General features: G+C 40.6%; 1 protein-coding gene across 1 annotated transcript; it reads right to left on the reverse strand.

The window, feature by feature from the left end:
* Positions 1-4,225: 4,225 nt before the first annotated feature.
* On the reverse strand, positions 4,226-10,140 carry LOC310931905 (serine/threonine-protein kinase 38; the record flags this gene model as incomplete). Its single annotated transcript, XM_083895149.1, has 13 exons — positions 4,226-4,362; positions 4,445-4,542; positions 5,530-5,625; positions 5,724-5,847; positions 5,946-6,063; positions 6,214-6,275; positions 6,795-6,897; positions 7,077-7,231; positions 8,149-8,272; positions 8,382-8,465; positions 8,739-8,861; positions 9,285-9,336; positions 10,010-10,140. The coding sequence occupies 13 exons, from the start codon at positions 10,138-10,140 to the stop codon at positions 4,226-4,228; spliced, it is 1,407 nt and encodes a 468-aa protein (XP_083751275.1).
* Positions 10,141-14,537: the final 4,397 nt, after the last annotated feature.

Consider the following 14,537-nt stretch of genomic DNA (forward strand, 5'->3'; position numbering starts at 1 on the left):
TCAAGTTTGAGACCAAAAAAATGTTTTTCACAAAAATTGTCAGATTTTGGACGATATAGTATAGTATGTTGTTTTTGTCAAATTTTGGACCAATTTTTTTTTTCAAAAAATGGTCACATTTTGGAAGATATAGCGTAATATGACGTACTACATAGTATCATATGACGTTTTTGTCTCATTTGGACCAAAAAAATGGTTTTCAAAAAAATTGTCAGATTTTGGACGACATAGTGTAGTATGACCTTTTTGTCAAATTTTGAAGGACATAGTTTTTTGGACCAAATTTTGGACCAAAAAAAGGTTTTACCAAAAAAAGGTTTTACAAACATGAAACTCCATGAATCAAAACTGTATTTAAAGATTTATAAAAGCCTGTGTCCATGTCTCGAGGTGTCAGACGTCTCAGTCGTTTACTCTTTTACTATTTTTGAGCCCCATTAGAATTTTTGTTGCAGTACCATCAGTGGCCACCATGACAAAATTGTTTTGTGTAATAAAGCGAATTGGTTGATTGATTTCCACGTGAGCATCTCTTCAGCGGCTTGAAAATAAAGACACGACAACACACTTAAGTGCAGAGTAATTCATTGTCAAATAGCAGAAAACAAAAACAGCCACACGCCACAGAGAGAACAGTGGTTTAAATAATGTACACCCACCTTCCCAGCCCCAAAACCACACTCACACAACACACTCACCTCGGCATCGCTTCGTAGAAACAACATGCATCATTTTATTTTATCCTGATCCGTGATCACATCCTCACACCCCACAATCTGACATTTCACTCACTCGTTCACTCACACACTCACTGCGACATCATCAATGAAACCACACCCACGCGCTCTATTGCTTTTGAGCCGACTCTACTGTTTGGTGAAAGCGTATATAAAAAAAAAGCTTCACTGTGCTTTACTAACTATGTTCCAAACTGCTGAGCTTTTTTTTTTTTTTAATCTACACACTGACCAACCTCCACCTGAACCTGAAGACGACGAGAAGAAAAACCTTCACACTGAGGCATATACGGACGCCCTTTCCTGTCGCAAGTACCGGGGGAAATTATGAAATGTTAGGCATGAAAATCTAAATTTAAAAACTATTCAAACTCTGAAAAGTTCAAAACTAACACAAATCTATTTTATATTTGTCAGAAAAAAAGTCACATTTTGGACGACATAGTATAGTATGACGTTTTTGTCAAATGTTGGACCAAAGTTTTGTTTTCAAAAAAATTGTCAAATTTTGGACAAAAATTTTGTTTTTAAAAAAAATTGTCAAATTTTGGACCTTTTTTTTTTTTAAATAAAGTTGTCAAATTTTGGACAACATAGTATAGTATGACGTTTGTCAAATTTTGGATGATATAATATAGTATGACGTTTTTATCAAATTTTGGACCAAAATTTAGTTTTTCAAAAAAATTGGCAAATTTTTGGACGACATACTATAGCATGACGTTTTTGTCAAAATTTGAATAAGAAACTATTCAGAGTGGAAAAACTATAATATCAATAAAACTAACTCAAATCTATTTTATATTTGTCAGACATGTATATTAAAAAAACATGACAAAAATTTCCCCATGTCAACCTTTTCATACTTTCCCCCTGTAAACAGGAAAAATAATTCCTTTGTTACACCTCAGGGTAAAGATGGAAAAAAATAAGATAATCCAGACTACAGTCACACAAACAGCATTCTAGAATAAATGTGGCAAAAAAAAAACAACAACAAAGTTTTGTCCATGACTCGACAGTAAAACTCAATAAAACTTCATTTACATTCATTTTAAATGACAGCATTTTGGATATTGTGTTCACTGTTTACTGATTTAGCCCCGTGTGCTCCCACGTTCATCTGAGACAAGAAAAATGACAAAAAAACTGAACTTCTGCGCTAAAACACGTCAAAGTAGGAGGGCCTTTTTCCGCACCAGACACAAAATGAATGTGTGTTTAGAATATGTCTTACTCAATCTGGAAATAAAAACATGTGCATAGCTGTTTAACTGTTTTCAATCTGTCTTACAAAACCCTGTTCTTAAGCTAACGCTCCTTTTTTTTTTTTTTTTTAAGCATCAGCTGTCCTCACTTTAAAATGCACGAGACTGGACATAATAGCTGTGTCCACCTCTTCTGTCCTATCTCTTCTGCAGTAAAATTGACATCATATTTTTTTTTATGCTAGCGTCGCAGCAGATGAAGATATACATTTTCATCAGTGTGCAAAAATAAATAAAACATTTAAAAAATGAATGATAGATGTCAAGGAGGCCGTTACATACGCGTCTATTTTCAGACTACATCTGTATCTTCCCCATGTTTATCTGGTTATTTAATGATAATTTTAGTGCTGGGCACGTTAGCGCGTAAACGGCGGTTAACGGCGTTAATGCACGGTGCGTTTCCATGACGACTGACCGGAAAAAAGACGCGTGTGACGTCATGTTTACGTGCTGCGGCACTCGAGTCCAGGCACCGTTTACCAGTTAGCTCCGTTAGCTCCTTTAGCGCCGTTAGCGCGCCTACAGTCTAACTGGAGCGGTCTGTTTATGAAACGAAAAGAGCAGCGCTACAAATAACCAGCGTACTGCGTATGTGTGCCTCTGTTTTTAAAAGTTAGCGTTAATTTAGACACTCATTTTAATGACCGTGAGTCACGTAAACATGACGTCGTTAGCGTGCCCAGCACTAATTTATTTGTTTAACCAAGTTGTGCTTATAAATGTCACCTCTACGTTATTTGGTGCCCTTTGTTTGTGTCGCCATTGATGCGCAAAGGCCTGAATAAAAACATTTTAAAAAATGGACCAAAACTCAAAGTCTTGTGGACGCAGCAGCTGGAGCTAACGGTGGGATTTTTGAGGGTTAAGACTTAGATTTAGGTATTTAAAGAAATTCAAATCATAAAAAGGAGGATAAAGGAATTGGTCCCCGAGACACTGGCAGGGTTACGTTAAAACAACGGGTTAGGGTTAGCTGGCGCCTGTGTGTGTGTGTTCTTGTATTTGTTGCCTCTTTAGGACTTTTGCCCGGCATAAACACTGACCTCGTCAGGACCAGTAGTCCTCATGGAGACCAAAATCTGGTCCTAATGAGGCAGAACCTCATTTGTGAGGAACTGAGGAGCTGAGATTTGACTTTGACTTCGGGCTAATGCTTTGTTTGGGCTTGTGAAGTGAACGCAGTGTTTGGGGGGGGGGGGGGGGTCTCCATTTGCAGGATCAGTAACTATTTTCAACACAAAGTCCCAGTTTTCCTTGAGTTAATCACAGACCACAAGCTCTGGTGCCTGTGTTCTGCTTTTAACAGCAGCCGTGAGAGCTGTGTCGGTGTTGCATGTTTGATCGATTATAGAGACATTAGAGGAGAACTTCAGTTATGATGCGCCGGCGTCCGGTTAAAGCCGCGCGCGAACGCGCCTTTCTTTTCTTTTCCAAATCCAAACACAAAACGAAGAAGCTGCAGCAGCAGCGTGCGTCAGATCAAACATCGCAGAAGGTGCAGAAGCCAAGTGAACATAGTGTAAAAATAGTATCTTGTGTCACCATTCTCGTATTCATACCACTATTTCAGAGTATGGTTCCATTAAGGGACACGTGGAAGTTACAGGAGAAAAAGGTCTTTGGTTGTGTCGTCTCAAAGAGCCCCGCAGCCTCACACTGAGCTCTTTCAGAACGTGACAAGACAAAAAAATATGTGGACAGAATCCCTGAAGAGCAGCTGATTCACTTCAAGTGACCACTGATAACAATGTTTGAGTTAAAACGGGAGCAGTGAATGGAGAGGATGTCCCGGTTCAGGTCCAACAGACTTGGTGCTGGTTTTTGTTTAAAAAAGAGGGAATGTAGATGATGCTGGTATCTGGAGTGAAGACATCCCACTACATCCACTGGTGAGAAAGGCGAGTGGAGAGAATCACAATCACTTTTAATCCCACAGGTGTGTTTTCAGGTAGAAGCAGGAAGTAGAGCAGTACCTCGGAAGCATCAGAGAAAAGACTAAGACCTGCAGGAAATGAAGGCAGCAGTTCCTATGGTGGAAAGCAACAGATGTAACTGAGCCCCTTTTATTATTTGCAACGTCCTGTGTGACGAGGAAGTTCTCGCCAGTCAGGTACCACAGAGAACACGCGGTGTTCTCCTCTCAGTTCTTCAGACAGCAAAGGGTTCGGACGACTTAATCGGGGTTCCATGATGGTGTTGGACAACAGCCAGGGTTGCTCATCTCTTGCCTGACTTCATGTAGGACGGTATCGCTCCTCGCGCGGTCAGGCCTTCGAAGCGTTTGTACGTGTAGTTGATGAAGACCCAGTCCTTGTTCTTCAGGTCGACCTCCGTCTGGTTGGACACCGGGGCGACTGGAGGAGGAAAAGGAGGAAGAGAGTGTTTGAGGCAAGAAACATGAAATGTGTGTGAAGCGGGTAAAAGAGGTGAAGTTACCTGAAGTTGGCGTGAGAATGTCTGAATCAGGGAACTCGTCAAAGTGGGAGGTGTCGTCGATGCTTTTGATCTCGATGGGAATGGCAGCAGGTCTCTCCCTGAAACACAGAGAAACATCAAAGTGAAATACTGCTGTTGTTGTTTCCAACAATGAAGACAACAGGTTCCCCAGCCCTCCACTGGGGGGCCCAGGTTAACGGCAAAAATATGCGTGTGACGTCATATTTACATGCAGTGGCACCAGATTACCAGTTAGCTCCGTTAGCTCCTTTAGCGCGCCTACAGGCGAACTGGAGCGGTCCGTTTATGAAACGAAAAGAGCAGCGCTACAAATAACCAGCGTACCTGTGTACTGCGTATGTGTGCCTCTGTTTTTAAAGTTTAGCGTTCCTTTAGAGACTCATTTTAACAATCGGGAGTCACGTAAACGTGATGAAGTCACGCGCGCCTTTTTCCAGTAGTCGTCATGGAAACGCGCCATGCGTAAACGGCGCCAATGTTAGATTAAAAGTTTATCAATTTAAAACAACCTTGTGAGAATACGGGTGTGCTGGGTTCGGGTTAAAGCTGAATTAATGGGTTTTGAATAACAAAAAAATCAAAAAAAAAATTTGGTTCTCAGGAAACAAAAAAACAGGCTAATTGGACTCTTCAGATGTGTCTATGGGGGTGCAATGTCTTTTATAGACACAAAGACATGAAAAGATGAAAACCTCAACTTTTTTGCAACACAATGAGAGCTTTTAACCCGTTGTTTGATTATCAGACCAAAGAAGTAGGTCAAACTGGTCTTTGTTGACACTCAAATGAACCTCACTGGTCCCTGAACCTGTTGGTAAAATGGGACTTCGGAAAAAAGCAAATTGTGGTGCTGATAATCCATCATCTTTGTATGGATTATTTTTCTTTTAATTAGTGCTTGGCACATTAATGCGTGAACGCCGGTCATGCGTTAACGCATGACGCGTTTCCAGCAACCACAATTGTGCAAAAGTATCGCGTCCACCATTCAGTGTGAACAAACGATGTGACCAAGGAAAGATCCCACGCCGACTGATGCGTGTTCACATGACAACAGTCCTTACCTGATATGGTCGTAGTCCACGCCCTCAAAGAAAGGATTGGACTTGATATCCTCGACACCCGTAGCCCCGATCCTGTGCTCCTCCTCACAGCAGAACCTGCTCGCGAACACACAGAAACACAAAAGCTTAATACAAAGCACTTGGGATGTAAGTTTCAGCTTCAGGTTCAAAGCACGGCGTCTGTGAACCGGTACCTGAGGATGAGGTCTTTGGCCTTCTCCGATATGGGAACTTCTGGAGGAAATGTGAGCGTCTCTCGCCAGTTCATCACTTTCCTGTATGTCTCCTGCGGCGTCTCTGAGCAGAACGGAGGGTAACCTGCAGATCACAAAGACCAGCCGTCACTTCTAACACATCTGTCCTGGTGACTGGATTTCACAGAGGCTGCGTATGTATGTGTGTCTGTGTGTCTTTACCTATCAGCATCTCGTACATGATGACACCCAGACTCCACCAGTCGCAGAGCTTGTTGTATCCATTTTGCATAAAGACCTCTGGCGCGATGTAGTCTGGGGTTCCCACTGTCGAGAAAGCCTGGCAGGGGAAAAAAAAAAGCAGAACGTGATTAAGGATTTGATTTTTTAAAGTACTATAAATGTGTATATTCCATACACAGTTTTCACATCGCAGCACCAATGATTGAAATATGACTAAAAGGGTGTTGTAGTGCGTATTCAGACGTACCAGCTGCCTCCTGTTCCTCTTCCAGGTCTCTGCTTTCCTCTTGGAGTTCATGTTCTGGAAGGCTGTGGAGAGATATTAACACTGATTAGTCTGTGACCTCGTGATGCACTTAACAGCTGAATATCTTATAAAAGGTCGCATCTACACTACTGTTCAAAAGTTTGGGGTCACCTATACAATTATTTGTGTTTTTTCATTAAAAGTCACACTTTTATTCATCAAAAGAGTTGCAAAATGAATAGAAAATATAGTCAAGACATTGACAAGATTAGAAAAAAAAAAGTTATATTCAAAATAATAATTTTACTCTTTTGTCAAAGAACCAGCAAAACTGTTTTCAGCGGTGCTAACGTCATTGCACAAGAGTTTTCTAATTATCCAATAGCCTTCTAACACAATTAGCAAACACAATGTACCATTAGAACACTGGAAATGGGCCTCTATACACCTATGTGCTTATATGTACCTAAGTGCCTTTCCTTCAAAAATAGGGACATTTCTAAGTGAGCCCAAACTTTTGAACGGTAGTGTAGACTATAACATGAATAAAAAAAAAAAGAGGCTTTACTGACTTTGTTTACTGAGGTCACTGGGCAGGCTGTGGTTCAGGTTTTTGTAGAACTCGGTGCGGTGAGCTCTCTTCAGCCCGGTGCACAGACCAAAGTCGGACAGCTTCACATGACCCTGGAAACAACAAACAAACCATTATATAGCATACTGAAATTATTATATTGACATTTAAGCTCATAAGGTATTAAACAAGTTCAAGCTAAAGTGTTCAGACAGAATTACAACCAATAGTTGCTTTTTTTTCATGGCGTTTTTTTTAGCACAGCATGGAATCAATGGCTGTGGCAACTCACCCTGGAGTCCAGCAGCAGGTTGTCTGGTTTGATGTCTCTGTGGATGAAGCCCAGCTGGTGGATGGAATCAATGGCGAGCACCGTCTCTGCTATGTAGAACTGAGTGGCTTCTTCTGTAAGCGTGTCCTTCTTCATCAGCAGTGTCATCATGTCTCCTGCGGCACACGTCACCATCACAGTCGGTCAGAAGAGATCGACTCAAAATGTTTGTTAAAGTTTGTCTGTCCATGTCTGCACAAACTCATACGTGGACGTATACATACACTACCGCTCAAAAGTTTGGGGTCACTTAAAAATTTTAAAATTATTTTTGAAGGAAAAATACTTTTTTTTCAAAGAATATAACATTAAATGAATCATAAATACACCCTATACATTTGTTAATATGGTAAACGACTATTCTAGCTGCAAAAGTCTGGTTTTTAATGGAATATGTACATAGGTGTATAGAGGCCCATTTCCACTGTTCTAGAGCTGCAACTAACGATTATTTTGGTAATCGATTAATCTGTCGATTATTTTCTCGATTAATCGATGAATCGTTTGGTCATAAAATGTCAGAAAATTTTAAAAAACATTGATCAGTGTTTGTCAAAGCTGGAAATGACGATGTTCTCAAAAGTCTTGTTTTGTCCACAAACCAAAATGATTCACTTTTAATGATTTCTTTGTTATGTGGAGCAAAGAAACCAAGAAAATATTCACTTTTAAGAAGCTAAAACAACCAGAAATCTTGTTTTAATCATGAAAAAAAGCTTCAAACCAATTATCGAGTTTCAAAATAGTTGGCGATTAATTTAGTAATTGATTAATGGTTTCAGCACTACAGTGTTCTAATGGTACATTGTGTTTGCTAATGGCGTTAGAAGGCTATTGGATGATTGGACACTCTTGAAAACCCTTGTGCAATGATGTTAGCATTTAGCACTTTTATTGGAAATCACAGAAAATTGTTTAGGTGACCCCAAACCTTTGAACGGTAGTGTATTTCAGTGTAGTGTGCTTCAATTGCAAATGCTAAAGCTAAGACAATACGTTGGAATGGAATGTGTGGAACTTCAGAGGGTCGTACCTCCAGGCAGGAACTCCATGATGAGGTAAAGGTTCATCTTGTCCTGGAAGCTGTAGAACATTTTGACCACCCACAGACTGTCTGCCTCCACCAGAATATCCCGCTCAGCTCGGATATGACCAACCTAACATGCAAACACACAGATATTCACGGGTTTGAACGTGGCCGACACAAGCGACGGCGGCAGCAGCAGCAGCAGCACAACAGCAGTGCGTCTACTTATGTAGCTTCACCTGTTCTTTCTCCAGCATGTCAGCTTTGCGGAGGATCTTCATTGCATAGACGTGACCCGTGTCTTTCTTCTGCACGAGACGAACCTGGAGGCAAACACAGAAAAGTCAAACCACACCGACACAGAATGATGTTTCTGCCCATCGGTGACTTACACTGTGTTTTACATAGAGGTCTGTGCACTTATCTAGGCTTTTCTTTCATTGACATGCACAATTCCAGTTAATAATGTCCAATAAGAAGTGAGTTTGACCTTTGATGGCAGTGTCATAATGTAAAATACATCCATGTTAAGATCAAGTACAGTTTAAAACAAACTCATTATAACACTACGTTCTGCTGAGTTCAAAGGTATTTACCTCTCCAAAAGCTCCTCGCCCGATCACCTTCAGGGACTCAAAGTCATCCAGACCCAGTCGAGTTCTTTTCAGACGCAGGAACTCTGTCTCTTTTCTGGCATGCTGAGAGCGTCGGATACGTTTCTGTCAAGCAAAAAAAAACCCACCACTTTTAAATACACACTTGCTACCAAACAGCGCTAAACTTCACCATGTCAAAGTTAGAGAAGTAAAACACCTTTCATTTTTAATCCCAAAAAGGTATTTTTGTTTTTGCTGTAAAGAAAGAAAGTACAAACCATTGACACTAATCCAGATTTAACTAAATCAATGCAATAAATCTGTTTTTAATATTTCTTATCATCTTTCAGGTCGTTATTTTTCTCTGACAAATGGATGGATGGTTGGATACGTGAATGATAATAACTACTTGCTACAAATAGCTACATTGATTTGAGCATAACCATTCTGACACTGTTTAGTAAACAACATGCACTTCTGAAGACCATCATTATACTGCCACAAAGCATTCTGGGAAACTCCACAGACAGTCCATTTCACACTCACCTCTTCATCAGCCAAACCCTCCTGGTCCATCACTTTTTCCAGCTTCTGCTGTCTGAAAAGACATGTCTGAGGTGAGTCCAGTGCATCCGTGTATAAAACTTAAAATTAATTTTCTTTTTTGCCAGAAGGTTGTGCTATGACTAGAATATAAAGTATATATTTTCGCAGGTCATAACCACAGGTTATAAGCAGAGAAATTTACCACAAATTTCCTATTAATAATGCTTTAGCCTGGACTTTCAAATGACCAGTGCATACCCAGTGCTATTGGACGCCGTCTCTCACTGAAAACATACCTGCCAGCAGGGACACTAGAAAAACCAGATTTTAGATATGTAAGATATGTCTTAACTGCTTCATGTCACCATTTTCAGACTGTAAACTGATTACTCTTCCTGCACCCAATTGATTTTAGCTCACAGAGGTCCTCTCTGTGGTTTTGGTATTGTTTCTTTGTAAACTACATACACTTACACGACAACCAAAGTCACACAAACTTCAGTTTCCATTTAGAAAAGGGCGTTGAATGATAAGATAATGTTGAGCTAGCTGATGTGTGGCTGTTTCCTTGTGTCTCACGCTAGTTTCCCCCAATCACAGTCATTGTTGACTATGTGTCAGACTGCGAGTACCTCATGGAAAAAAACAAAAACAGAACTGTCTATCTATGTTCATCATCACACATCATTGTGCAGCGCTGTAAAAGGTCAGTGTATAGCAGTTACCTCATCTCTCTCTCCTCATGCTGGGCGATGAGGTTGCTGTAGAAGTTCTCCAGGGTCACTTTGGCCATAGTGACCCGCTCCTTCGTGTGGTTACTCATAGAGGAGCACGAGCTCTGGCCCGTCATTGCCATGCTTTACCTGGAAATACGCAAAGACAACAAAGTAGGTCAGCAAACATACCCCCCCTGTATGGTAACATCACAGGAAATGCATGTCCATTCAGATCAGACTGCTGCCATGTACGGTGAACAAAAACACATCCACTGTACCACAGAGAGGTTGACAGAATAACTGTAGGAAGCAGCTTGTCTATTAAGTTCAGAAAAAAGAAGAAGTAAAGCTGCTGGCTCTGTTGTCTAAGCACAGCAATAACATTGTGACAGGGCCGTTATGAAGAAGTAATGATGAAATCAGACTTATGCAAGCAATGACAGCCCAGCTCAGCTCATATCAGTGTTTCAAAACAGACTGCAGTCAGTCCACTCACATGTATTAGTGCTGTGTGCACACTCAGTACACTCAATGGAACAGTGCATGGATTTCTCACAGTATGAGGTGGCCTCAAATTAACATGGTTATTGAAAACTGAACATGTTTGTAAATGGGACCAATGTTTCTCAGAGGAAGTAGGAGTCCTGCGATGGATTAGTTGAAATCAAATCCTTTTTTTTTGCTTTCGGCTTCTCCCTCTCTAGGGGTCACCACAGCGGATGCCCTTCCTGACGCAATCCACCCATTTATCCGGGCTTGGAGCCAGCACTGGGAGTACACTGGATGCAGTCCCATGGCTGGGGTCAATTTAGAGCGTCCAATCAACAATTAGGAGAGGTACCTTGCTCAGGGGTACCCCAGCCCTTGAACCAACAAGCCAAGTACCCTTTCCACTTAGCGATTGGCTGCCAGTAGTTAAATAAAAAATGAAAAACTTGATATAATAAGCCATAGCTGCTACAAACTATGAAAATCAGTGTGATATAATCAATATGATGTAAAAATATGTTAACAGTCTGATAATATGTTCAATGCTCAATTATTTTTCACATTATTGATCTCCGTTTGTTTGTTTGTCTGTTAGCAACATAATTCACAAAATCACAGACGGATTTGGATGAAAATTTCAGAAAATGTCCGAAATGGGACCCGAAACAAATGATTAAATTTTGGGCGTGATCCGTAGATGCTATCACTGGTTACAACATTCTCTGTCTGACCCAGGCGCGCCAGCAGGGTGTATTTTGTCGTCAGTGAGCTGCCTTGGTCGGAGGTCTCCACTCTCCGAGTGCTTTTCTAGTTTCAAGGACTGTGTCAGTCAACCATTGATTTATTTATCACACAACAGTTTCATAATAAGCCAAAAATATTTTTTAAACTACAAATCCAACAAACAGGTGTCTATTTCTGTGTTCATGTTTCACTTTAAACTCTTGCTCAAGATGACGCAGTGAGCAGACGGCATTAAGAATGGATGTTAACACCTGGCATTAAAGTCCATCCCAGACACATCTCCTGTCATCACATGTAATTGGATCGCTCATTCGCGATGTATGCAAATAACCCGCCAACGTCATTTCTCCTCACGAGAACAAAAATTCTGTTTTACAGAGTTTAACACAGACGTGCGAGTAAATCGCACACATTAGAAATCATGTGATCAGTAACAAATACTGAGGCAATGGCTACAAATAAAATCAATGTACAGGCCCTGGGCAGTGTAATATATGTTAAACATGGTAAACATGCATTGGGTCATAGGACAGCAGTCGCTCCTGTGTCCTGAGGACCAACTACATGCAAAAGAATGTGACCAAACGCGTCCCAAACCCTCCCCTGAACTCTGCATTTGCGTGCATTAAGAAGACCTGAACTGAGGGCTGTCCATTTGCATTGGACGGATTTTAATACCAGGTCTGGAAAAGGTCAACTTCTGTGGGAAACACTGATTTTATATTCAAATACACAGTCAGCAGACATCAGCGCAGCGAGACGGACTAAAACGGCACGATTTGTTCTTAGAGAAATGACGCATGTGTATATTTTACATGTAAAATGAGGAAGTTAGGTCTTATTACAGGAGATGTGTGTGGAGATACAGTACTGTGCAGAAAGTCTTAGGGCCACCTTTAGATATGATGCTTTCGCAATGCTAGGATGACCACACGGTATAATAATTTCTCAATCATTTTATTAATGCACACTCAGAAAAATACAGGAAATGTGTATGCAGATTTAAAATAAAATTTTCCAGAAAAAGAAAAACAGCTTCTAGAGCTTCAAGTGTCATGTATTTAGTGTGATCTACCCTTATACTTACACAACCCTCTAAGTCTACACAATTATCTGAGTTAAACTCACTGACAGCTTGCTAGCATATAAGACCAAAACAAAGCTGGTGATAACATTTTGCACAGTAGTACACACTCACACACACACACACACACACACACACACACACACACACACACACACACACACACACACACACACACACACACACACTTCTTCAAAATCAACACAACACAAAAACTTCAGTATATATACCGAAAGCTGAAACAATTAACCGATTACTAAATTAATCTGTAATTTTCTATTCTGATAATCAATCATCATTTCCAGGTTTGATCAACATTTTCTGACATTTGCATACAGACCAAACCATAGCTGACTTTATCAAGAAAATAATCAATAGATTATGAAAATAATCAATACTTGCAGCCCTAAATGTATCAGCACAATGTTTGTGCATTACACACTTTGACATCCAAAAACTTATTGTTAGGAGTGTTTTTCTGTTTATTAAGAACTATATAAAATGTTGGTTTCTATACATTTAATATCACCAAAGCCCTCTTTACTCCAATACAATACCTCCAATAAGTTGTTGAGCACAATAACATAATAATTCAGCGTTCAGAAATGATCTTGTACATGCCTTGGTTGCGATGATAGAATGTTTGAGTTTCTGTTTCCTCTATAATCTCAGAATAGTCTAGGCAGGGTTTTTCCTTCTTCAAGAAACTGCTGCTTATTGCACATTTTCCTCATTTTCAACCCCTTCCCTGTAAACCCTGGCGATGGGCATGCATGAGAATCACAGTATATCAGCCAGCTCCCGAAACAGTGTGTTTAAACCAACATTTATGCCACGTTCAAAGTGACTTAAACCACATTTCCTCCACATTCTGATGCCGACATTTGGTTAAGAAGCAGACCAACAACTGTACCTAATAAAGTGATCAGATAATGTACACTTCATGCGACGTGGCCCTGTGTTTGGTTAACAATACACATGGTTTAAAGCAGGTTAAGTATTGTGTACCCGTTGATAACAACAGCAGTTAGTTATGTCGGTTCTGTTCAACTGTAGTCAAACACAGACTGACTCACAACACGTAGCACTTACGAGTTGTTGGTTTCAGTAGCAACGTAGCCATTCATTAACTACAGAGCAAACGCGTCACCTCGCGTAAAGCTCACTTAACATATTGTGACGCAACGGTTGCTCAAGTGACGCTGTTATCGGCGAGTTTGAGTGGTTTCGGGAAACACGAAGCCTCAAAAACAGCAACTTTAACCAGCTAACATTAGTTAGCTTGCTAGTTAGCCATTAAAGTTCCTGAAGGCGTAAAGGCAGCAGGGGAAGTAGGAAACGGCACTGGATATCAATTTCAAATTAAAACCAAGCCTTATGATGGATAGAGCCGTTCCCCTGCCCACGCGTGTCGTAGAACTTTATTTTGAAATCCCTCGCCGGATATTCTTAAAATTTGTTTTTTACGGACTTGACGACCTGAAGTTACCCAAAGCAAACAGCGATGGGAAAGTTAGCTCGTTAACGTTAGCCACTTCTCTGCTAAAATACATCGAGTCGTCTGTTTTGAAGTACACACGTACACGCCAGGTCGCGTCAATGAGGCCATTTCTCGAGATTATGATCTAAAGAAAAGGCCAGACACGTTCTCTTTTAGCTCACTTGTTTTGTTTTTTCAGACTTGGTCTTTGTTCGCTTACCTAGGTCGAAGGTGCGGTATCTGCGGTCTTTTCCTCTGCGTCTCACTGTGCAGCGTGTCACCGTCAGTCCCAACTACACACGACCCCTGGTGGCCAGACCTGTAAATGCAGCAGGCGGAGCTATAACGTGACTTTTTCAGAATAAGCTTTTTTTCTGATTGACATTGTGAAGTTTATTATTCCAGCAAACAAAACATACTATCATCAAAGGTCTTTTTAAATAAAACGTACTTTTGAATGTAACACTTTACCCCACATCTGCATAGTGTGTGTGAAGTTTGGAGAGTAAATAAACCAGTCATCAATATACAACTTTGGTAATCAAATGTCCACAAGGGGGCGCTTTCTCTGCACCTATAAAATCATTCCAGGACCTGTTGATTTATGATCTTTTTAAGGCCGTAATAGGTCACTAAAATATGTATCCTTGTGTTTTTGTGACCCTTATAATGTTGGACGAACCAAACTTTCCATGGGAATTAACGGGGATTTTAGGGAATAAACTGGGAATTATCAAAAT

The sequence above is a fragment of the Microchirus variegatus genome (assembly GCF_963457635.1).
Source record: "Microchirus variegatus genome assembly, chromosome: 9".
Taxonomy (NCBI): Eukaryota; Metazoa; Chordata; class Actinopteri; order Pleuronectiformes; family Soleidae; genus Microchirus; species Microchirus variegatus.